At 50.2% G+C, this 22,253-nt stretch overlaps 4 protein-coding genes across 12 annotated transcripts; 3 read left to right on the plus strand and 1 right to left on the minus strand.

Annotated features, from left to right (window-relative positions):
• Positions 1-1,545: 1,545 nt before the first annotated feature.
• TPP1 (tripeptidyl peptidase 1) lies at positions 1,546-8,249 on the plus strand. The gene is made up of 13 exons (XM_023189864.2): positions 1,546-1,617; positions 1,734-1,805; positions 2,084-2,223; positions 3,235-3,385; positions 3,583-3,710; positions 3,858-4,036; positions 4,152-4,350; positions 4,504-4,692; positions 4,944-5,013; positions 5,456-5,576; positions 5,689-5,847; positions 6,032-6,157; positions 6,337-8,249. Exons 1-13 carry the CDS (start codon positions 1,574-1,576, stop codon positions 6,475-6,477), a joined length of 1,719 nt encoding a protein of 572 aa, XP_023045632.1. The 5' UTR covers positions 1,546-1,573; the 3' UTR covers positions 6,478-8,249.
• A 111-nt stretch (positions 8,250-8,360) lies between these two features.
• On the plus strand, positions 8,361-10,174 carry TAF10 (TATA-box binding protein associated factor 10). Of its 2 annotated transcripts, none has more exons than XM_023189873.1 (5): positions 8,361-9,074; positions 9,195-9,349; positions 9,564-9,628; positions 9,713-9,827; positions 10,005-10,174. In XM_023189873.1, exons 1-5 carry the CDS (start codon positions 8,834-8,836, stop codon positions 10,092-10,094), a joined length of 666 nt encoding a protein of 221 aa, XP_023045641.1. In that variant the 5' UTR covers positions 8,361-8,833; the 3' UTR covers positions 10,095-10,174. The 2 variants fall into 2 exon arrangements, with proteins under 2 accessions (XP_023045641.1, XP_023045642.1); XM_023189874.3 differs by having other exon boundaries at positions 8,361-9,059.
• ILK (integrin linked kinase) lies at positions 10,144-17,241 on the minus strand. Of its 8 annotated transcripts, none has more exons than XM_023189868.2 (13): positions 17,148-17,241; positions 16,580-16,692; positions 12,800-12,965; positions 12,526-12,621; positions 12,227-12,323; positions 12,053-12,136; positions 11,864-11,949; positions 11,612-11,721; positions 11,381-11,508; positions 11,168-11,289; positions 10,978-11,077; positions 10,735-10,865; positions 10,144-10,554 (listed from the first exon to the last, which is right to left on the minus strand). In XM_023189868.2, the coding sequence occupies exons 2-13, from the start codon at positions 16,666-16,668 to the stop codon at positions 10,405-10,407; spliced, it is 1,359 nt and encodes a 452-aa protein (XP_023045636.1). In that variant the 5' UTR covers positions 16,669-16,692; positions 17,148-17,241; the 3' UTR covers positions 10,144-10,404. The 8 variants fall into 8 exon arrangements, with proteins under 8 accessions (XP_023045636.1, XP_023045635.1, XP_023045634.1 ...); XM_023189867.2 differs by having other exon boundaries at positions 16,580-16,760; positions 17,148-17,227; XM_023189866.2 differs by having other exon boundaries at positions 16,580-16,714; positions 17,148-17,226.
• Positions 17,242-17,317: 76 nt separating this feature from the next.
• RRP8 (ribosomal RNA processing 8) lies at positions 17,318-21,114 on the plus strand. Its single transcript, XM_023189875.1, has 7 exons — positions 17,318-17,591; positions 18,781-19,144; positions 19,396-19,849; positions 19,943-20,072; positions 20,223-20,329; positions 20,416-20,512; positions 20,733-21,114. The coding sequence occupies exons 1-7, from the start codon at positions 17,493-17,495 to the stop codon at positions 20,850-20,852; spliced, it is 1,371 nt and encodes a 456-aa protein (XP_023045643.1). The 5' UTR covers positions 17,318-17,492; the 3' UTR covers positions 20,853-21,114.
• Positions 21,115-22,253: the final 1,139 nt, after the last annotated feature.

Raw genomic sequence — 22,253 nt, forward strand, 5'->3', positions numbered from 1 at the left:
TCCACATTGTAATAACAGCTCAATTTGTTGAGCCTTTGTCATGTCAGGCTTTCTGCAGGTGGCTGTCTTGCTTCATCGCAGTGTAAACTTTCACAGTCATACAAAGGGATTTGGGAACCACTGGTGTAGACCGTTCTTTGGGGGGGAGCCAGGCTGTGAGGGAAAGGCAATTGGCCAATGTTTGAGAAGTTCATGGGACTGAGGAAATTAGAAAAAAAAAGTGGTCAAAGAGAAATGTTTCTGAGCATGACGCTAGTAAATACAGCTCTAGGATCCAAGCTTAGTGGGAAACTGGAGGAATCAATGGACAGGAGGAAGTCAGATTAATAGGAGTGAGGAAAAACAATAGCTTGAAAAAACAGAAGGTTATAGTCTAAGAAAGGACTCTATAATTATAATTTCAAAGGTAGAGCAGTTTTGAGAGATAGCAAGCCCAAGTGTAGCCATGGGACTGGTTTGCTTCAGTGAAGTGAAGGTAATGCTCCTTGGGTTTAATGAGATGAAGAAATGGAAGGTTAGGGTGTTGAATGGGTCTTTTACCTAGATAATTTGATCATCTAGGTCAAATGATTGCAGGAATTGGGACGGAGAGAAAAGTGAAGTGCCGTAATCTTCAGCGTGGGGATATGATCTGTAGGTTAATGGATGTCAGTGGCCTGTAGGACAACAGCAAGAGTAGAGGGATCTATCCAAAAAGTATTGAGGTCAGAACAAGGGATTTCACATGAGTATAGGATTAATGGTTTTGGAAGTTAAAATGACACTGCTGACACCATCTTCCATATGGATTTTTTGGGGGAAAATAATACTTAGGAAGACTGGAAGGGAACTGAATCCTCAGGGTTTTAACTCTCATTGAAAATCTTCTTGTAATGACCCCAATTCGAAGGAGTAAACTCAGACCTTGTGGGCTTTGAGTTACCATTAGAAAGAAGCAAAGGTCTGTTTCCATTTTATCCACCTGAGCCCACTAAACAAGATGCAAGATTCCTCCGTGGCCCTTGGAACAAAGCTGATTTCCTTGAAAACCTTGGGAACCCATAATAAACAGGACCCCAGCTGATTGTAGATCTCCTGGGAAGCTACTTAAAACTGGAAACTGATTTGAATAAAAGGATCCTGGTCTTGCAAAAACTCTACTCTGTTCATAAATGTAGTCCTAAAATGAACACAAAATTGATAATATAGGGACATAGAGGATAAAGGAGGAAAAAATTTTTTCACTGCAATATTTCAAGGCAGATCACTTTTATATAAGTCTCCATATTGTAAATGCAGAAACCTAGGCTCTGAGAGGTTATTTTGCTGATATCATATAGCTAGGAAGAACCCCAGTCTGTAGGTCTCTAGAGCCTACTCACTTGTGGTGATTCCCAGGGGACCAGGCTCAGGATGCAGGTGGGGAGCCCTGGGCTTACTCAGCGCTTGACTGGCCAGAGGGGAGAATCCGAGTGGCGGCCCCACCCTTGCCTAGCATTCAGGACCACCCACACAAGGGAGGAGCCAGCACCGTCACTAGTTACTAGGCAGAGGGTTAGTGGTGGTGGACTATAGGGTTCATGTGATCTGTCACATGACAGCAGATCTGCGGAAGGGCAGAATGGGACTCCAAGCCTGGTGAGAAATTGAGAGGGCTGGGGAGAAAGGGATCACGTTGCGGGGAGCACACATTGGGAGGGTGGGAACACAAGGACAATGTAGCTCCCACTGAAACCCACCTGCTGCCCTTACAGCCTCCTGGGGCTCTTTGCCCTCATCCTCTCTGGCAAATGCAGTTACAGCCCGGAGCCCGACCAGCGGAGAACGTGAGTTGACTTAGCACAGACCACCCCCTTCCCCATACCCTGTTCTGTCTCTCACTGTCCTGGTCCTAGCTTCTCACCCCCATGCCAGCTCCTAGTACACACTCCATAGTTTCATCTCTAGGTTCCTAGGCTCAGTCCCCTATCATTCACCTCATGTGATCTGGATCTGCTCCTAGGATCCTACCCAAGGTCTCAGCTCCTCATCTGGAACCTTCCATGACCAATATTTTCCATCTCCACCCTAAACAAAGCCATGTCCCTGACCCCTGACCCTACAGGCTGCCCCCAGGCTGGGTGTCCCTGGGCCGTGCGGACCCTGAGGAAGAGCTGAGTCTCACCTTTGCCCTGAGACAGCAGAACCTGGAAAGACTCTCGGAGCTGGTGCAGGCTGTGTCGGATCCCAACTCTCCTCAATACGGTGCCTTTCGGGACTGAGGACAGGATGTGGGATGCAGTGGAGGGACAGAGGGCTGGGTTGGGCATGGGATGGTGATCATGTCAGGGCGTGACAAGACACTTGTGTTCCTCAGGCTAGAAACCTAAAAGGGGATGTGGTTCAGCATATAGGCTTTATGATCAAATATGAACTCAAATTCTGACTCTGCTACTTACTGGCTACCAGGCAAACGGGAAAACAGCATCTAGTACAACTTAAGTTCCTTCCCCTACCCTCGAATCCATTCTAATTTCTTCTGTTCGCATACTAAGGCTGCCAGTTCTAACTCCCAAAGAGCCTTTGGATTAGTTTACTTCTTGCTGTCCTTTGTTACTACCAACTCACTCATTTATTCCCACTCCTGGACTACTGCCCAGCTCCCCAGCTGATCTGCAGTCTCCTCCCTCCACCCCACCCCTCACTGTACTCCCCCACTCTGCTTCAAAACAGTCTCTCCAACAGTCAGAATGGATTGGTTCCTTCTCCTGGTTAAAGCCCTTCACAGCAGGGGGAGTGTGCACATGTGAACTGCAGAGGCTGGGGACAGGGCAGTGTGACACTAGTGTGCATGGCAGGAAACAGTGACTCACCATCGTGTTAAGCTTTAAATCAACAAGTATGCAAATTTGAGCTAAAATGGATAACTAGTGCCAAAAGATTTGAAAACATTTACTGGACATAAGCTTAAAATTAAAATGGAAAATTTGTATGTATTAATCTCATTCATTTTCATGATCACGGCAATACATGCTGTGGTGTGACATTTGCAACTTACTGGCCTTTAGGGTAAATCCATATTCTTGGCCATGGCATTTCAAATCTCTCCAACGTTTTCTTCCTCTGCTCCCCAAGTACAACCTACACCTGCACACACAACCCTCCTTTACCCTGATCCAGGCTTTGGGAAGTCCTGATGTTTCATAGTTGAGGTCTAAAACGGGGAGTTTGGGAAAGCAATGAATGAGGGCAAGTGCCTCTTCTGAATCCCTGCAGGAAAATACCTGACCCTAGAGAATGTGGCTGATCTGGTGAGGCCATCCCCACTGACCCTCCACACGGTGCAAAAATGGCTCTTGGCAGCCGGAGCCCAGAAGTGCCATTCTGTGATCACACAGGACTTTCTGACTTGCTGGCTGAGCATCCGGTGAGAGGAAATGATTTCTCCATGGAGGGCACCAGTCATCCCCTCAGTGAGATGGATGGGAGGGAGTTGAGAGCTTGCTGGGGCTTGTGGGTGGGGGCTGATGCATGGGGAGACAGTGACTGACTGCCCAGGGATGCTCAGAGGCAGCTTCTTCTGTTCAGTTTTGAGCTTTCTGACCTCTGTTTTCTGACCTCCAGACAAGCAGAGCTGCTACTCCCTGGGGCTCAGTTTCATCACTATGTGGAAGGACCTACAGAGACCCATGTTGTAAGGTCCCCACGTCCCTACCAGCTTCCACAGGCCTTGGCCCCCCATGTGGACTTTGGTAACACCTATGGGGTGAATGGGGGTTGGGGCAGACAGATCCAGGGGCTGGGGAAGTTTAGATGCCTTTGGAGACTAGGGGTAGGGTGAGTAGTAAGGTGGGCATTACAGTCTATAAGATCTCCTCAAGCCTGACTTCTCCCTACAGTGGGGGGACTGCACCGTTTTCCCCCAACATCATCCCTGAGGCAACGTCCTGAGCCGCAGGTGACAGGGACTGTAGGCCTGCATTTGGGGGTGACCCCCTCTGTGATCCGTAAGCGATATAACTTGACCTCACAAGATGTGGGCTCTGGCACCAGCAATAACAGCCAAGCCTGTGCCCAGGTGAGCCAAGCAAAGAGCCCCAGGGTCCTCAGAGCCTCCACTCAGTGTCCTCAGTGCCTTGCCACACTGGGACTCACCCTCGGACCCACGACCTCTGCTCTGACTCCCTCCACAGTTCCTGGAGCAGTATTTCCATGACTCAGACCTGGCTCAGTTCATGCGCCTCTTCGGTGGCAACTTTGCACATCAGGCATCAGTAACCCGTGTGGTTGGACAACAAGGCCGGGGCCGGGCCGGGATTGAGGCCAGTCTAGATGTGCAGTACCTGATGAGTGCTGGCGCCAACATCTCCACCTGGGTCTACAGTAGCCCTGGTACTGCCAAGAGGACTGGACAGTGGAGAAGAGGGTGGGAGATGGGTATTGATCCCTGCCCCCTCAAGGGAATGCTATAAGCTGGAGAGAGATCCTGACAACCCTCAATGACTATCTTTGTGCCCATCCCTCAAAAAAAAAATAATAATCCAGGCCGGCATGAGGGACAGGAGCCCTTCCTGCAGTGGCTCATACTGCTCAGTAACGAGTCAGCCCTGCCACATGTGCATACTGTGAGCTATGGAGATGAGGAGGACTCCCTCAGCAGTGCCTATATCCAGCGGGTCAACACGGAGCTCATGAAGGCTGCTGCTCGGGGTCTCACCCTGCTCTTCGCCTCAGGTGACCTCCTACCCTAAACTTAGACAACCCTTCCACCCCTGCAACCTGGGAGCTTTGACCCCACAGTGACCCCTGAGCCTGGTCTCTGACTCATAATCTGAACTTAGACCTTCCAACAGGGACCACTGACCTGACCTCTACACTCTGACCTCCTGCAGTAACAGCTGACACATAAATTTCCTCTCTGACATCTGAACCCACATACTAAGCCCTGACCAATTAATATGAGTGCTACACTTGGTCTCTCTTAGGTGACAGTGGGGCCGGGTGTTGGTCTGTCTCTGGAAGACACCAGTTCCGTCCTACCTTCCCTGCCTCCAGGTAAGTACTCTAGCCTACCACTCAAGTATAACCACCACCTTTCACTTGTGATCTCATGATGTAGAACCTTTGTCTTGACCCCACCATGTGCTCCTGTGGTTCAGCCTTAAGGTTTGCCTGCCCTGGTTGCCGCACTCCTGTCTCTTCTTCCTGTAGGTCCCAGGCCCCAAATCTCTTGTGTGGGATATAGCTCCCATTGTTCCTTTTCCTCAGTCCTCGGGCATTTTAGTGGAAGATTTGGTGGATGTTCTGTAGAGAAACGTGTGCACAGTCACCTCGGACCATGCCTTGAAGGCTCAAAATCTCTTAGTCAATCCTATATAGATGCTTCCCCATAGAGTCTAGCTCCTCCAGCAAGATCTGGGCTATACTCACCCCTCCCCACATATCTTGGAGGTCCCCTTGGGTCCCCTACTATCTGAATGCTGTCTTCTCCCCTCAGCCCCTATGTCACCACAGTGGGAGGCACATCCTTCCAGGAACCTTTCCTCATCACAAATGAAATTGTTGACTATATCAGTGGTGGTGGCTTCAGCAATGTGTTCCCACGGCCTTCATACCAGGTACATGTGTTTATGTGCATAGATGCAGGGTAAGAGTGAGGATGGGGGATCCTCAGTTCAGCTGACTGCTGGGCAGGCCACATGCCAATACTCACTCAAAAATGCCTTTCAGGAGGAAGCTGTAGCCAAGTTCCTGAGCTCTAGCCCCCACCTTCCACCATCCAGTTACTTCAATGCCAGTGGCCGTGCCTACCCAGATGTGGCTGCACTTTCTGATGGCTACTGGGTGGTCAGCAACAGAGTGCCCATTCCATGGGTGTCCGGAACCTCGGTGAGAATCAGCCCATCTCCAAACTCTCACTCAGGAACTATCCTTACCCCCTAACACCTTGAGTACCTTGCACCCAGAACCCCTGACTCCTTAAAGATGTCTGATACTTTAAAGCATCACCTCCCCCCCAAAAATTCCAGTCACTCTGAACCCCTGACCTTTACTTGTACCTTCACTCTTGCAGGCCTCTACTCCAGTGTTTGGGGGGCTTCTATCCTTGATCAATGAGCACAGAATCCTCAGTGGCCGCCCCCCTCTTGGCTTTCTCAACCCAAGGCTCTACCAGCAGCATGGGGCAGGACTCTTTGATGTGAGAATGGAAGGGAAGGGTGTGGACATTTTCATACAACTATGGGGAGTACTAAGGGGGACTTGGGGGCAGTTGGGGTGGTATGGAACAGCCTCTGAAATATGAATACAGGATGAGGAGGTATACTCTTTAAGTATTGGTACTAGCAGGCCCAGATCTGATGCCAGTCTCCTCCCTAGGTAACCCATGGCTGCCATGCATCCTGTCTGGATGAAGAGGTGGAGGGCCAGGGTTTCTGCTCTGGCCCTGGCTGGGATCCTGTAACAGGCTGGGGAACACCCAACTTCCCAGCTTTGCTGAAGACTCTACTCAACCCCTGACCTTTTCCTATCAGGAGAGATGGCTTGTCCCCTGCCCTGAAGCTGGCAGTTCAGTCCCTTATTCTGCCCTATTGGAAGCCCTGCTGAACCCTCAACTATTGACTGCTGCAGACAGCTTATCTGCCTAACCCTGAAATGCTGTGAGCTTGACTCCCAACCCTACAATGCTCCATCACACTCAGGTCTCCCTACTCCTGCCTTAGATTCCTCAATAAGATGCTATAACTAGCATTTTTTTTTAATGCATCTCCCTCTGCATCTCATCTTTCTCTTTTCAATCAGGCTTTTCCAAAGGATTGTGTACAGACTCTGTGCACTATTTCACTTCATATTCACTACCCAATTCACTGCAAGGAGACCTCTACTCTCACTTTTTACCCTTTCCTACCCTGACATCCAGAAACAATGGCCTGCAGTGCATACTTCTCAATCTTTGCTTTATGGCCTTTCCATCATAGTTGCCCACTCCCTCTCCTTACTTAGCTTCCATGGCTTAACTTCTCTGACCACTCTTGTCTTCCTCCCTCATCAGCTTCTGCTACTTCATGGAATGCTGACCTTCATTGCTCCATTTGTAGGTTTTTGCTCTTCTCAGTTTACTCATTGTCCCCTGGAACAAATCACTGACATCTACAACCATTACCATCTCACTAAATAAGACTTTCTATCCAATAGTGATTGATACCTCAAATGTAAGATGTGTGATACTCAACATTTCATCTTCCACCTTCCCAAACCCAAACAATTCCATCTCTGGTTTCTTCTTGGTAAATGATGCTATGCTTTTTCCAACCAAGCCAGAATCTGTGTCATCTTTCCACCGCATCTTCAATCAACAAGTCCTACTGACTGCACCTCATACCTCTTAAATATATCTTTATCAGTCCACAAGTCCTTCCAATGATATTTCCCAAGTATATCTAGAACTTATCCACTTATATCCCCACTGCTACTACATTAGTTTAGGGCTACATTCTCTTGAAAAATACAGTGTCCTTACTTCTGGCCAATCCCCAAATCATCTTCCAGAGTAAAATACAAATCCCATCAGGCCACTTGGATGACAACCCTTCAAGGATTACTGGATAGAGTTCAGGCTTTTTTTTTTTTTTTTTCTTCCCCCAATCATAGCTCACAAACCTTCCTTGCTCTTTGTTCCTAAGTAACAAATCATTTTTCCTCCTCCCTCCCCAAACCCCAAGGAACTCTCACTCTTGCTCAAGCTGTTCTGTCCCCTTAATACCACCTTGATACAAACCGCCTGGTTAATTTCCAGAATTCTTACAAGACTCAGCTCAGAAGTCACCTTCTCTCATGAATGTTTTGATTCCCTGAGGCTACTTTATTTTGGTATGGCTGAAAAATCCTAGATTTTCTAAACAAAACCTGTTTGAATCTTGGTTCTGATACGGACTAGGAGAGAGACTGGGTCAAGCAAGTTTATCTCTCTGAGGCTGTTTCCTCGTCTGTTAAGTGGGAATGTTAATACCTGCCTTTCATAATCACCAGGGAATAAAGTGGAATAATGTTGATAAGAGTACTTGGCACCTGGAAGTAGGTGGCAAATTTTAACGCCCTTCCTCCCTTGCACTGCGACCCGTGTCTACCTCTAGTATTGTAACGACCACGTAGTACTGAAATAGCCACTTTACTCGTCTGGCTTCCTTTCCAAGACCGTTGGTACTTAGAGGACTAGACTCGTGTTCTATTTAACTTTGTATTCCCAGGTCCTAGCTCAGGAGTTGGCAAATAAGAATTAAATATCTGCTACATTTAAAACCTCACGCCTTTCACTCGTTGTGATTTTTGCATACGTTGTTGACTCAGGTTGAAACCCCTCCTCCTCCTACAGCAGCACTGTGTGCCGCCCCACTGCTGCCCACCTCTCGGGGCAGTTGGTGGAGAAGGGCGGGGGGCTTTCCAAATCCACTATGAATCCTTACAAGGTTGAATAAGGGAACTTGAAACGATGCAGACAGGCAGGCAACCTGTAGTAGAGGGATGTAGGGCCATAAACCTCGAAGCAAGGTCTTCAGCGTCAGACAGAATGAGGTGTCCCAGAGCGGCGGAAGAGTCCTGGACCCACGCTGCTTCCGGTCTCGACGGAATCGCCACCGAGCACGGCAGAGGCTAGGGCGGAATGGCGACGGCAGCGCAGTTTGCCAGGGCTTGGTCTCCGCCCTTCAGCCTATTTCCTCTAACCCGCAGACCCACTACCGGAGGAGGCGGGGAGCGGGCTGGAGAGCACCAACAGTGACAGGCGGGGCGAGTCGTGGGCGCGTGACGTCACCCCGGGGTGTGCGCGGCGCGAGCGGAAGCGGAAGCGGCTCTGTTCGCCGCCTCTCCCACCGGCCCGATGAGCTGCAGCGGCTCCGGCGCGGACCCCGAGGCGGCGCCGGCCTCCGCCGCCTCGGCCCCGGCGCCCCCGGTCTCGGCTCCCGCCGCGCTGCCCGCCAGCACCGCTGCGGAGAACAAGGCCAGCCCCGCGGGGACAGCCGGGGGGCCTGGGGCTGGAGCAGCTGCTGGGGGCACGGGACCGTTGGCGGCGCGGGCCGGGGAGCCAGCTGAGCGGCGTGGGGCGGGTGAGGGCCGGACGGGTGAGGGCGAGGGAAGCGTCTTGGACTGGCCCCAGCGGCGGGTGAGGGCAGATATAGACAGACGTCGCTGGGGCCCTGCGCCACCCACCTCTGTGTCTCATTTTGTTGGTTCTCCTCCAGCTCCGGTGTCGGCGGGTGGCGCGGCGCCCCCAGAGGGGGCCATGTCTAACGGGATTTACGTACTGCCGAGCGCGGCCAACGGAGACGTGAAGCCGGTGGTGTCCAGCACGCCTTTGGTGGACTTCTTGATGCAGCTGGAAGATTACACGCCTACGGTGGGCTTCCGCCCGAACAAGGCCACCTAGCCTGCTGTCACAACTTTTCAGCCACATCTCCGTGCTTTTCAGCATCCTCTGATGTTTGCTCCCCTAGTCACTCTTTTTTGCCCTCTGCTCACCCAAACCGTGAGCTTCCTGATAACCAGGTCTATCCGACATTTCCCTCACCCTCGTCCCACTCTGCTGACAGTTCTCTTAATTGATTTCTTAGATCCCAGATGCAGTGACTGGTTACTACCTGAACCGTGCTGGCTTTGAGGCCTCAGACCCACGCATGTGAGTAAACCCAGGGCAGGTTAGTTTTGGGTGCTTGTGCAGTGTGTTGTCCATCTCCTTCTTATCTAAGTTTTTTCTCTCTAGAATTCGGCTCATCTCCCTAGCTGCCCAGAAATTCATCTCAGATATTGCCAATGATGCCCTACAGCACTGCAAAATGAAGGGCACAGCCTCCGGCAGCTCCCGGAGCAAGAGCAAGGTGTGAGGGGAGGCTCACTGAATCACTAATTACTTTCCACAACAGTGGAAGCTTATCCTGCCACCCCTTTGGGGAAACTGAATCCTAGGGGAGGTGTAAGACTTACTCAGGGACACCCATCTGGGATTGAAGGCTGGGATTCCTGTGCTCAGTTGGTGCTCTTCCCTCTTCCCTCAGGACCGCAAGTATACTTTAACCATGGAGGACTTGACCCCTGCCCTCAGCGAGTATGGCATCAATGTGAAGAAGCCGCACTACTTCACCTGAGCCACCCAACCTAAATGTACTTGTCTGTCCCCATGTCCCCATACCAGCCTGTTTTCATAATAAACTTTATTGTGACAGGCGGGGCTGATCCCTCCCATGTTGGGAGACATCATGTGGCAAGTGACAAAGCTCTGAGCCCGCCCCTTTTGGGGCCACAGTGGTAGGGATGGGGGAAGGGGATGGACCCCATGGCTGGGGTAGTACCATGACTGGAGGCAGGGGAGGCAACCAGAGGCCTGCTGCTTTGGGGAGGTGCATTCCCCCAACCATGTCCTGACACCTCTGGAGTTCAGGCAAGGACCTTCCAGTCCTACTTGTCCTGCATCTTCTCCAGGATAGGCACAATCATGTCAAATTTGGGTCGCTTTGCAGGGTCTTCATTCATGCAGATCTTCATGAGCTTACACACATGAGGGGAAATACCTGGTGGGATGGTAGGCCGAAGTCCTTCCAATGCCACCTGTGAATACAAGAAAAAACTGAGCCTCACAATTTGAGTCTGTCATGTAGAGAGAAGCCACTGGCCCCTGGGACAGGATAACTGTATATCCGAACAAATAGGGGAGGAGCCCAGGCCACTAGTTATTTTCACCATAACCAACCACTCCCCCAACACAAACGTATGCTGTTCTGCTCTCACCTTCATTCCAATCTCCATATTGGAAAGATCAGCAAAGGGTACCTCCCGTGTCACCAGTTCCCACAGAAGCACTGCAAAACTCCACATGTCTGCTGAGCGTCTGTTTGTGTCTTCAGGCTTCTTCTGCAGAGCTAGAGGGATAGGGCTTGTCTGTTCTGGCCCCCTGGCCTTTCCTGTCTCTTCCCCCTTCCACTACTTCTGAGGTGGTCCTTTTTCACCTCCCAACATGATGACTTCACCCACCTTCAGGGGCTACCCAGGCAGGTGCATACATGCGACCAGGACATTGGAAAGAGAACTTGACATCAGCCATGCTAATTCGGGCAGTCATGTCCTCATCAATCTGAGGAAGAGAAAACAGATAGAAGGAGATAAGTCATAGATAGGCAAAGGGCTTTTGGGGCCTGGGCCAGGAGTGAGCTTGTGGCCTCACCATTACACTACGGCTATTGAGCGCATGTCGTGGGATGAGGGGCTCTAGCGTGTGTAGGAAGGCCATGCCCCTCGCCATGTCCAAAGCAAACTTCACAGCCTGGCTCTGGTCTACGACGAAATCTGAGAGGAGGCAAAAGTTCAAATAGTTCAGAGAGGCTCATGCACCCTCTCTCCCATTTCCTCCCCAAGGAAATTCAACATCCCTACTCACTGGTGCCTTCATGTAGCACATTGTAGAGGGATCCATATGGCATCCAGTGTGTGATGAGAGTAGGATGAGGAGCAGGTGGAGACTGACAGGCACCTAGCACTGGGAGCACATTTGGATGCGAGAAAATCCTGGAAGAGGGAGGGAGTGGTTGAGACCCAGTATAAAAGATCTCTTTCAGTGCTATTCAGGGTTCCCTGGAACTAGCAGCTTCCAGGTTACGCCTTGCACTACCTGAGCCGAGGACACTCTTCATTAAAGTCCCTGCTCTTCCTTGTACTCCAGTCTCGAACCTTCAGCACCTTCACGACAATGTCATTGCCCTGCCAGCGGCCCTTCCAGAGCTGAAGAACAGGTAGAGGTTAGGAGGCTTTTACTATTGCTACCACTTCCTTGCCCACTAACTGGAGGAAAAACTTAAACCAGGTACAAAGCAGGTAATTTATGGGGGTTTAGCGAGGGAAGGGCAAGAAGGGCAGGGGTCACCTCTCCAGAGTGATTCTCGTTGAGCTTCGTCAGGAAGTTAAGCTGTTTGAAGTCAATGCCAGAGTGTTTGTTCAGGGTTCCATTTCCTAAGAGTGTGGGCAGGTCAGGTACCCAGCTTCACCCTAACCCAGCCCCAAGAGGCCAGGATTATCTCCTTTTACAACCCTTCTTCCCACAGTGGTGACTCACGGGGCCGAGTGCGGGTGGTCCCCTTCCAGAATGTGTCTTTGTATGGAATACGGTTGAGATTCTGGCCCATCTTCTCTGCCCGCTCTAGGGAAGAAAACCAACGTGAGCTGTGGTACAGAGGGAGAAGACAGGTGGGAAGGGAAAAGACACAAGCTAGGGGGTGGGGAGATGGACCTCGGAGAAGCTCTCTCAGGGGTGCCTTGGCTTTGTCCACAGGCATCTCTCCATACTTGTTACAGATGCTGACAAGGGCCCCATTTGCCACCAGGTCCTGGAATGAAAAGGCCATTATGATGAGAGCCACTGCTGCCTCGCTGGCAGTCAATGAACCAACCATGAATGCACAAATGTAGTACTTAATCCTGTGAGTGTCACACAGTAGTACTGACAGAATGGGTTGAGGGTTCCAAAATCTCCCACCCAGGCTGACTTTACTTCCTACCCATCTCAGGACTTGAGGGCTGAGTACTCACCTCTGCCACTTGGTCTTGTCCCCAAAAACAGGCATAGTGCAGGGGCACATTCCCATGTTCATTCACTGCATTGATGTCTGCCTTGTACTGCAATAGCTGGACCCCATGGCCAGACAAAAAGAAGAGGCAGAAGGTACAGTCAGTCTCAAATGAGATACTGGTGTCAGGGCACAGGAAAAGGGGGAAGAGTACACATACTTTCTGCTGTATGTTACAGTGCCTGTGACCCTCATGGCATGTATGTGATGTGGATGACGAAAGGGTTTGTACGTACCTTCTGTACAATATCACGGTGTCCATGACTGGCTGCCAGATGCAGAGGGGTGTCATCCCCACGGTTCATTACATTGATCCGTGCCCCCCGCATGATCAACATCTCAACCACAGCAGAGCGGCCCTCTCGGCAGGCCCAGTGCAAGGGGGAGAAGCCATGATCGTCCCTTTGAAGAAGGGGCAATGGTCATTGAGCTGGAAGTGGGATGGGGCAAAGGTTTTGATTCCTGAAAAACTGATAATCACATACTCTCTGGGAAGGCTTACCTCTCTAGGACTTTGATTCTCATTCATGCCAGCAACTCCCAAAGCTGTCCATTTCAGACCTTCCCCTGAGCTTCAAACCAAACCAACCACCTATATACCTCAACGACCTCTATAGAAAATTTTGTTATCTTCACCATATCCCACATCTCATTTCATTAGGTGGTATCACTCTTCCCCTGGTTTCTCCTGCACCCCTTCTGCAACATCTATTGGTTCTTTCTGTTTTCCACCACATCTTATATATCCCCCTACTTCAGCACTTGTTGCACTGGATTGTAAAAATCTGTTAGTGGACTGTCTTGTCTGTTAGATTTTAAGTTTCGTGAGGGAATGGATTGACAGCAGCTGTTCGGTGCATGTTAGTGGGGGAGTAGGGTGTCTTGGAGAAGGCAGGCCACAACTTAAAGGAGAGGGATAAAACTTACTATTTGGCTCTGGTACTGAAACTAACATCTAAAAATGGAATGGAATTTAAATGATGTTTTGGAAGGGTTTATATTGAAAAGGAGAAATCCTTTTGACTACTGATGAGGCAGATAACAAACCACGAGGCAAAGCAGGATTCCCTTACTTAGCAATCCTGTGCACAGAAAACAAGAAAATGAGAATGGCTGTTTGGGGATGAAAACGATACCTTATTTTTTTCTTTTCCAAGAGATATGTATTTTATAAAGTAAAATAAGTATACAAACAAAACAAAACAATTGGTTTGGAGCTGGGCCTGCCTGACAGCCTGGGGCCATAAAAGGAAATTCCCTCTAGTTCGGGGCTGCAGATTCAAGGGGTGGAACAGGGGGCGGTCCGTGGTCTGGGCCAGCAGCCTCCGGATGCCTTAGTGCTGTGGTCACTTCCTGTGTGCGACTCTAGGCAAGGCCTGGAGCTGATCAGGGGTCTGGCCATCCAGATGCCCCTACAGCTGAAGGGGTTGGGGGTGTGGCCTTTTACTTAATCATTTTCCTCCACAACTTGCTGGCATCTGCTAACACAGAAATAGCCAAAAGCTTTCCCTAGAGGTGGGATATCCCCAGGAAGCATTACACCCCCTGTTTATCAGCTGGTCTTGCCTCCTAGACCTTTAATTTGTGCCCTGACTTACCAGCTTCCAGTACTGGGCAGGCCAAACTCTGGGGGCAAAAGTATGGGCACAAGGGTTCTGTTCACTATCAAGCTGCCTGCCACCTCAGGGCCTGGACTTTTATCTCAAGGAATCCTGCAAGGAATTAACCCCTTCTTCATATCCAGCATACAGCCAACTTAGGCCCCCACACTTTACCCCTCAAACCAGCACCACAACCATCCAGTTTCATTAATGCCACCCCTTTTCCTTCTGGCAACATCTTCCTAGATGCTAGGTCCACTGGACAACTGCCTAAGCCTGTATTTCCTAACCAACAAAACAGTAACAGTGCTTACTGTCTTTATCAGGGTACCCTTTGAGAATTATGTGAAAAATGGAACAAATGACTTTGCAAAGTATTAAAGAGAAATAGTGTAGAACCTAATGGGAACCAGTGAAGTCTAGACTAAGATGACAGGTGATCCTGACCTGTCAAACCTAAAAACTAAACTCTACCAATCTTAAAAAATAAAGAATTTGAATCTGCCACCCTGAGTCACCATCACTACTGCTCTTTCTTGCCTTCCTATCTCAGCCAACCTTGTAGAACTGGTCTACATTCCCTTTCACTATTTGCTCACCTCCCAACTTTTCTTTCTTTTTTTTTTTTTTTTTTTTTTTTTGAGACAGTCTTGCTCTGTGGCTCAGGCTGGAGTGCAATGGCATGATCTTGGCTCACTGCAGCCTCTGCTTCCGGGTTCAAGCGATTCTCCTGCCTCAGCCTCCCGAGTAGCTGGGATTACAGGCGCACACCAACACACCTAGCTAATTTTTGTATTTTTAGTAGAGACAGGGGTTCAATATGTTGGTCAGGCTGGTCTCGAACTCCTGACCTCGTCATCCACCCGCCTCGGCCTCCCAAAGTGCTGGGATTACAGGCATGGGCCACTGCAACTGGCCTACTTTTCAATCTGCCACAAATCTGCTGTCTTGAGAGCAGAGATTATGTCAGATTCTGGACTCTAGCACCCAGCACAGAAGGTGTTCATCATAGTCTCTTAAATGAAGGAACCCAATGTAGTCTGATTTCTCCACCCATTATTCTGAAACAATACTCAGATCATCTAATACATCCTAACTGCACATTGAGGGGAACAACAGATGCTGGGGCCTACCAGAGTGGGGTGGATAGGAAGAGGGAGAGGATCAGGAAAAACAACTAATGGGTACTATGGCTTAATACCTGGGTGATGAAATGATCTGTACAACAAATCTCCATGACACGAGTTTATCCATATAACAAACCTGCACATGTACCCCTGAACTTAAAAAAAAAAAAAAAATCCCAATTGTAAGTTCAATGGCTATTTTAAAATATTAATGTTCTTTGATCTCTCAGTAGCCTGAACTGCTGTTGACCACCTCCCCTTCATTAAAACATTCTCTAAGCTTTACTGACACATTTTCCTATTTCTTTTTCAACTTACAGCTGCTCCTTTTCAGTCGTGCAGGCTTCCTGTCCCCTGACCTCTTGCCTTCCATGCTCCTAAGACATTCTCCTTCACACCCATGTCTTCAAGTATCATCTATATGCTGATAGCTCTCAAATCTGTGTCTCCAAGTCAGATTCCTCTCCTGAATTGCAAATCTGCGTAACTGACAACACACTCAACATTTCTACCTTACTGCATTGTCACCTTAACTTTAACATGTCCAAAACAGAATGCCTCATCCTCCAGTTTTCTCCATCTCGGTAAAAACAGCCACCATCTATCCAAGTTCCCAAGCCAGAACCCTGGTCCTCATCTTTGCCCTTATTCACTCCCCACCAAGTTCCACAATTCTTTGTCCTAAAGACTTCTGGAATTTGATCACTTCTCTTTTTCACTCACCCTAATTCTAGTCCAAGACATCATTACTTCTACGATGAACTAGGCAACTGCCTCCTTTCCACAAAGCATCCAAGATGATACTGAAACATGGACAATCTCATTATGTCACTACACAGCTTTAAAACCTTGCTTTTAAAATAAAGACCTTCTTATAGCCTAAATATGCTTGCATGATCTGGCTGATCCTTGCAGACCTCTACAGTCTTATGTCCTGTTCTTCTCCTCTTGTACCCAATGCTCCGACCCACAGAGATCATCTATCCTCCAGCTATATGGAACTCCAGACAATTTCCTGTTCTCTCTGCTCTGTGCCTTGCCTCCTAGCCTTTGCCCATGCAGTTTACTAAGGCTGGAGCCTCTCCCTGTGAAACTCTCATTCAGCGGTCAAGATTCAGCTCAAACTGCGTCCTCTGTGAAGACCCTCTGCCCCCCTACAGGCTGTGCTTAGCACTCATTATACTGGCTGCAAAGGCAGGGGCCCCCACCAGATATGAGCACTCCACTCCACTCCACGTAGGCAAGAGACGGCTAGCCTTCCTCTCATCCACCAACCGCTTCAGCTCACCCCTGGTTGAGATCGTTCTCCGTGTTGTCCAGCCACAGGCGAACGGCGACTGCGTTGCCCTCCCGGCACTGAGTGAAAATGTCGTCCATAGCAGCGTCCCAGCGCCGAGTCCCCTGGATTGGGAAAGTCTGAGGACTGTGGGGTGATCCAGGGAAGGAGGATGAACCCCAAGCTTTATCCTCTACAGGAGAGAAGTGTTTGTGTTGGGGGTAAGGGGCCTGAGCTGCGTCCCCGGCTAGTGGGGGTCTGTGAAGGAGTTTGTGGCTGCGGGATGATACCCGGCTGTGTCCTCTAGGCGCGAGGTAAAGGCGGGTCAGGGGAGGCAGGTAGTGTCTCCTAAGAGGTAGTGTCTCCTGAACGGATGTCCGAGAGTAGGCAACTAGACCCTATCCGCGAATAGAGTTGGGGGAAGTGGGGAGGTTCAGGATCCGTATACGCTGGGGGAGGGGACTGGGGGTCCTCCCCAGGGTTGGCTCCGTTCCTTACTTGGAACTCAGGAGAAGTGAGGGGTGACAGGTTGGCAGGACCCCTAGTCGTGGGCAGGGGGCGCGGGTCCTCTCGCACTCACCGGGACTCGGGCTGCAGGCTCCTTCTCCGAGGAACTCCCGTCCGGCAGCGCCCGCAGCCTGCCGCCGGCCCCGCCCCGCCCCGCCCCGCCCCGCCCCGCCCCGCCCCTGGTGCTCTTGGGCAGCGCGGGCCTCCGTCCCTCCCCTCCCACCGCCTCCCTGCCCTTCTAGCCGCGGCTGGCTAAACTCGATGGTTCGCTGCGCCGCGCCGGCCGCTCTAGCAACCCCTCGGTGTCACGCTTTGGTTTCCGGCTCCGTTCTGGCGGGTCTGAGCGCTCGGACTCCCAGAGAAGAGCTCTGCACGTGGAGAAGAGCGGTGACTCCGCGACACTGCCCTCCCGACCCTCATGTTCGAAGAGCCTGAGTGGGCCGAGGCGGCCCCAGTAGCCGCGGGCCTCGGGCCCGTAATCTCACGACCTCAGCCTGCGGCCGCCTTGCAAAACAGAGTGAGTGACCCACAGAGGCGATGAGAGCTGTTTCAGACCGCGAAGCGGACGCTGGTGGATCCCAGCGCTGTGTGTATTGCAGGGAAGGACACCTGTGGCACCGTTGAGGTCGAGTCCTGATCTGAAGATCCGAGAATTTCCAAAGGAAACTGACGTTGGGTCAGAGAGAGTTGTTGAGTAGACGCTGGGGAAGCGAAGAGGGTTCTTCAGACAGGGAAAAGTACATACAAGGGCCCTGGGGCAAGAGAGCATGTTCTGTTAGAGTCACACACACAAGTGATCCTTGTGATTGGAATACAGAGTAAATGAGAAGGGATGCTGTTCAAGAGGTGGATTAGAAGTTTTGCATATATTAGAATAGAAGCCAATGAAAGGTTTTAAGCACTGGAATTATTTCTTCAGATTTGTATTTTGAAAGGGTCATTGGTTACAGTGTGGAGGATGGATTGGAGAAAGTAAGAGTTGTCAGTATCATTGTTTAAGGGAGGGTGTGGGAAACTTAGAATCAAGGTAAGTGCCTGGCCTAGGATTACCCAGTAGGACTGCAACACAGAATCAGCCTTCTCGACAGTACACCTTCTCCTTTGAGCGTCTCAGATGTGAGGGCCGTACTTCCTCAGGCTTTTCTTAGGCTTCAGTCGGCCTCCAACTTGGAATCGACCTGCTTTCTTTCCTCTTTTTTCATCCCCTAGCCCCATTACCATTGTCCAAGCCGCTGGCCTCTCTGCAATTTCTCCCCTTCCGTTTCTTTTCTACACTGCAGCTAGAGACATGTTAAATATTTAATATACGTGTGTGATCATGTACCTCCTGTGTGTGTGTGATCATGTACCTCCTGTTCAGAAACCTCCTTACCTCTTTTGGGACTGTATCAAAGCAAAAGCTCAAGGTGAAAGTTTGGAACTCCTGGTCTCTGGCCTTGGTTTTGTTGCTTGTGGCCTTAGCACTTTCCTTTGGGAAAACCTCTATTAACTCATTTACACATTGAAAAAAGTGGGATAGGTGGTTTCTCTGCTCTCCAGCTTCCCAGAAGTTGGGGTGGTGACGTGAAAGTTCTGGATTCTGGCAGGCTTGACTGGGAAGAATTCAGCTGCTTCTGCTAGTCTGAATCAGGTCGACATCTCTCCCTTCTTATTCTAGGCCTCATCCATTCTCTTTAGGCCCACTGTCACCCCTTGTTTTCCCCCAGGGCTCCAAGCACCACCAGCTCTTGGCCACATTACGGACTCTAGAGGCAGCATCTCTTTCCCAGCATCCCCCCAGCCTACCTAGCAGTGACTCTGAAGAGGACGAGGAGGAAAGGAAGAAGAAATGCCCCCAAAAGGCATCATTTGCCAGTGCCTCTGTTGAAGTAGGGAAGAAAGGGAAGAAGAAATGTGAAAAACAGGGCCCACCTTGCAATGACTCTGAGGAAGAAGTGGAAAGGAAGAAGAAATGCCACAAACAGGCTCTTGTTGGCAGTGACTCTGCTGAAAAAGAGAAAAGAAAGAGGAAGTGCCAGAAACATGCCCCTATAAATTCAGCCCAGCAGCTGGATGGTGTTGACCAAACAGGTACCATTGGATGTGTATATGTGTGTGTGTCGGGGGTGGGGGTAGGGAGTAGGTCAACTGATTCTACATACAACAGAGGTTATCGACTGCCATTAGAATTGGGGCTAATGGTGTACTCAGGCAATAAGAAGTACTTTTATGCAGGCCACAGTCACTGTTTCAAAGACAGAGGTATGGCTGGGATGACTTGCCATGACTCTGAATGTAAGAGATTTTGCCTCAGGTGCACCTTCCCATCTCCCTCCCTGCAGGTCCCAAAGCCTGGAAGGGTAGTACTACAAATAATCCACCGAAGCAAAGCCCTGGGTCCATTTCCCCTAAACCCCCTCGTACATTAAGCCGCAAGCAGTGGCGGAACCAGCAAAAGAACAAAAGAAGACATAAGAACAAGTTTCGGCCACCTCAGGTGCCAGGCCAGGCTCCAGCTGAGGCCCCCACAGAGAAGACAGAGGTGCCTCCTGTTTCCAGGACAGACAGCCATGAAGCTCGGGCAGGGGATTTGCGAGCCCGCATGGCACAGCGGCTGGATGGCGCCCGATTTCGCTACCTCAATGAACAGCTGTACTCAGGGCCCAGCAGTGCTGCACAGTGTCTCTTCCAGGAAGACCCTGAGGCTTTTCTTGTCTACCACCGCGGCTTCCAGAGCCAGGTGAAGAAGTGGCCACTGCAGCCAGTGGACCGCATCGCTAGAGATCTTCGCCAGCGGTGAATGGGGGTCAGGCACTGTGAGAAGCCATGTGGTGGGTCAGTAATAGGCTCAGATCAGACCAATATGTGACCCTTGCCTTCCACTCTCAGGCCTGCATCCCTAGTGGTGGCTGACTTCGGCTGTGGGGATTGCCGCTTGGCTTCAAGTATCCGGAACCCTGTGCATTGCTTTGATTTGGCTTCTCTGGATCCTCGGGTCACTGTGTGTGACATGGCCCAGGTAAACTTATATGTTACCTGGCTTGTGCTCTAGGCCCAACCTCCATTTGCTAATCTCTAACCCTTCCTTCCCCTTTCCCATCCTGGTGTCTCAGTGCTGGCTTTCTTCTTCTGTACTGTGTGCCATATACAAGACTCTCACTCTCCACAGGTTCCTCTGGAGGATGAGTCTGTGGATGTGGCTGTGTTTTGCCTTTCACTGATGGGAACCAACATCAGGGACTTCTTAGAGGAGGCAAATCGAGTACTGAAGCCAGGGTAAGAGCTCCCAAGACACAGATGGATGTATGTAAGTGTGCATGCATGGGTCTGTGCATTTACACAGAACTTTCTGTCCTTCTCAGGGGTCTCCTGAAAGTGGCTGAGGTCAGCAGCCGCTTTGAGGATGTTTGGACCTTTCTTCGGGCTGTGACCAAGCTGGGTTTCAAGATTGTCTCCAAGGTGAGGGCCCCAAGAAGTCTGTACCTGTTTTTGTCTCATGTGGCCCTTTTCAGGGTACTGGTGTTCAGGAAGGAGGCTTCACGCACAGGAACAGACATTTTGCTCCCCAACGGAGGTGGGAGCCCTGGGAAGCTTTCTGAGCAGAGGCAGTACGTAGAGGGAGGTGTTTTAAGGAGTTGGGATAAGGATTTGGTTCTCACTGGGTCTTTTCTGCCCCTAGGACCTGACCAACAGCCATTTCTTCCTGTTTGATTTCCAAAAGACTGGGCCCCCTCAGGTAGGACCCAAGGCTCAACTTTCAGGCCTGAAGCTTCATCCATGTCTCTACAAGCGCAGGTGACCTCTGGATCTTCCTTGAAAGGGGAGGCAGAGCTCAAACTCCAGGCTCAGAACTGTGAGGACTGTTTCCAGCCTGGCTGTAAGCCAAGACCTGGTTCCTGGTGGACCCCAAGGACAAAGTGTGATAAAATCTCTGACTCAGCTGGGCATGTTGGCTCATGCCTGTAATCCCAGCACTTTGGGAGGCCAAGGCAGGCGGATCATGAGGTCAGCAGATCAAGACCATCCTCCTGGGTAACACAGTGAAACCCCGTCTCTACTGAAAATACAAAAAATTGGCCGGGCATGGTGGCAGGCGCCTATAGTCCCAGCTATTTGGGAGGCTGAGGCAGGAAAATGGTGTGAACCTGGGAGGCGGAGCTTGCAGTGAGCCGAGATTGAGCCACTGCACTCCAGCGTGGGCGACAGAGCGAAACTTTGTCTCAACAACAAAAAAAAAACCTCTCAGACTTGCTCTACTGAAGCCTTCTTGGTTATAATATGCATAAAGTCACTGGATCTAGCTGAACAATAAAGAGTTTATTGTGGGAACATGGGGATATCTGTCTGTTTCATGACACTTTAGGTGTCATGAAAATTAGATGGTTTGGAATTCAAGGCATCTTTAGGTTTGGCTCCTCTTTCCAAGTAAGAAGCCACATGGCCTTTCTGTCCTGCCATCTCCACTCTGCTGTCATCTGATCTGTCTACAGATCAGCTTCCTCTGCTCACTCATAGTTTCTGCTCCTTCAGCTTCAGTTTGCCCAGGCCTTCAAGGTTGCAGACAGGCAGCTGTTGTTGCTTGACCCTGAGGCAACTGGTAGTCCACCAACATCCTGGCTCAACACATCAGTCTGAGCCACCAGCTTGAGACTGTTTGGATGTCCCTGTACTGAGCATTTCTAGTGGTTTATCTTTCCCCTCTCCCCTCATCTCCATCTTTGGAACCATATAGAATCAAGGCACTCCCAACACGTATTATCCTGTGGGACTTTGGAATGTTTATGGCTGAGAGCACAGATTTTGGAATCAGGTAGACCTGGATTTAATTCCTGGCCTGCTACCTAGAGGCTCTTAAAGTCATTTAATCTCTGTGTATCACATTCCTGATTTGGAAAATGGTAGAATTTCTATCTTGCAAGGTGGTTGTGTGGATTAACTGGGGAAATTTGTAGCCAGGGCTGGGAACATAGGAGGTGCTCAGTAAACTAGCTATGACTATTATATGTTGTAAGCCTTATTGTTTTTTGAAGATGTTCCCTAGGCTGGTTGGAGGCTGAGGGGTAAAGAATGGATTTGTTGACTAAGGAAGCCTCTGGGAGGGGCTAGGCCTTTCAGCAGGCTTACTTCATAGGCTATTTAATGACTCTTAATAGATTCTGAGTTTCTGTCTTTGGAGGGGTAGTGAGGGAGCTGGGTCTCT

Source organism: Piliocolobus tephrosceles, chromosome 13, assembly GCF_002776525.5.
Source record: "Piliocolobus tephrosceles isolate RC106 chromosome 13, ASM277652v3, whole genome shotgun sequence".
NCBI lineage: Eukaryota > Metazoa > Chordata > Mammalia > Primates > Cercopithecidae > Piliocolobus > Piliocolobus tephrosceles.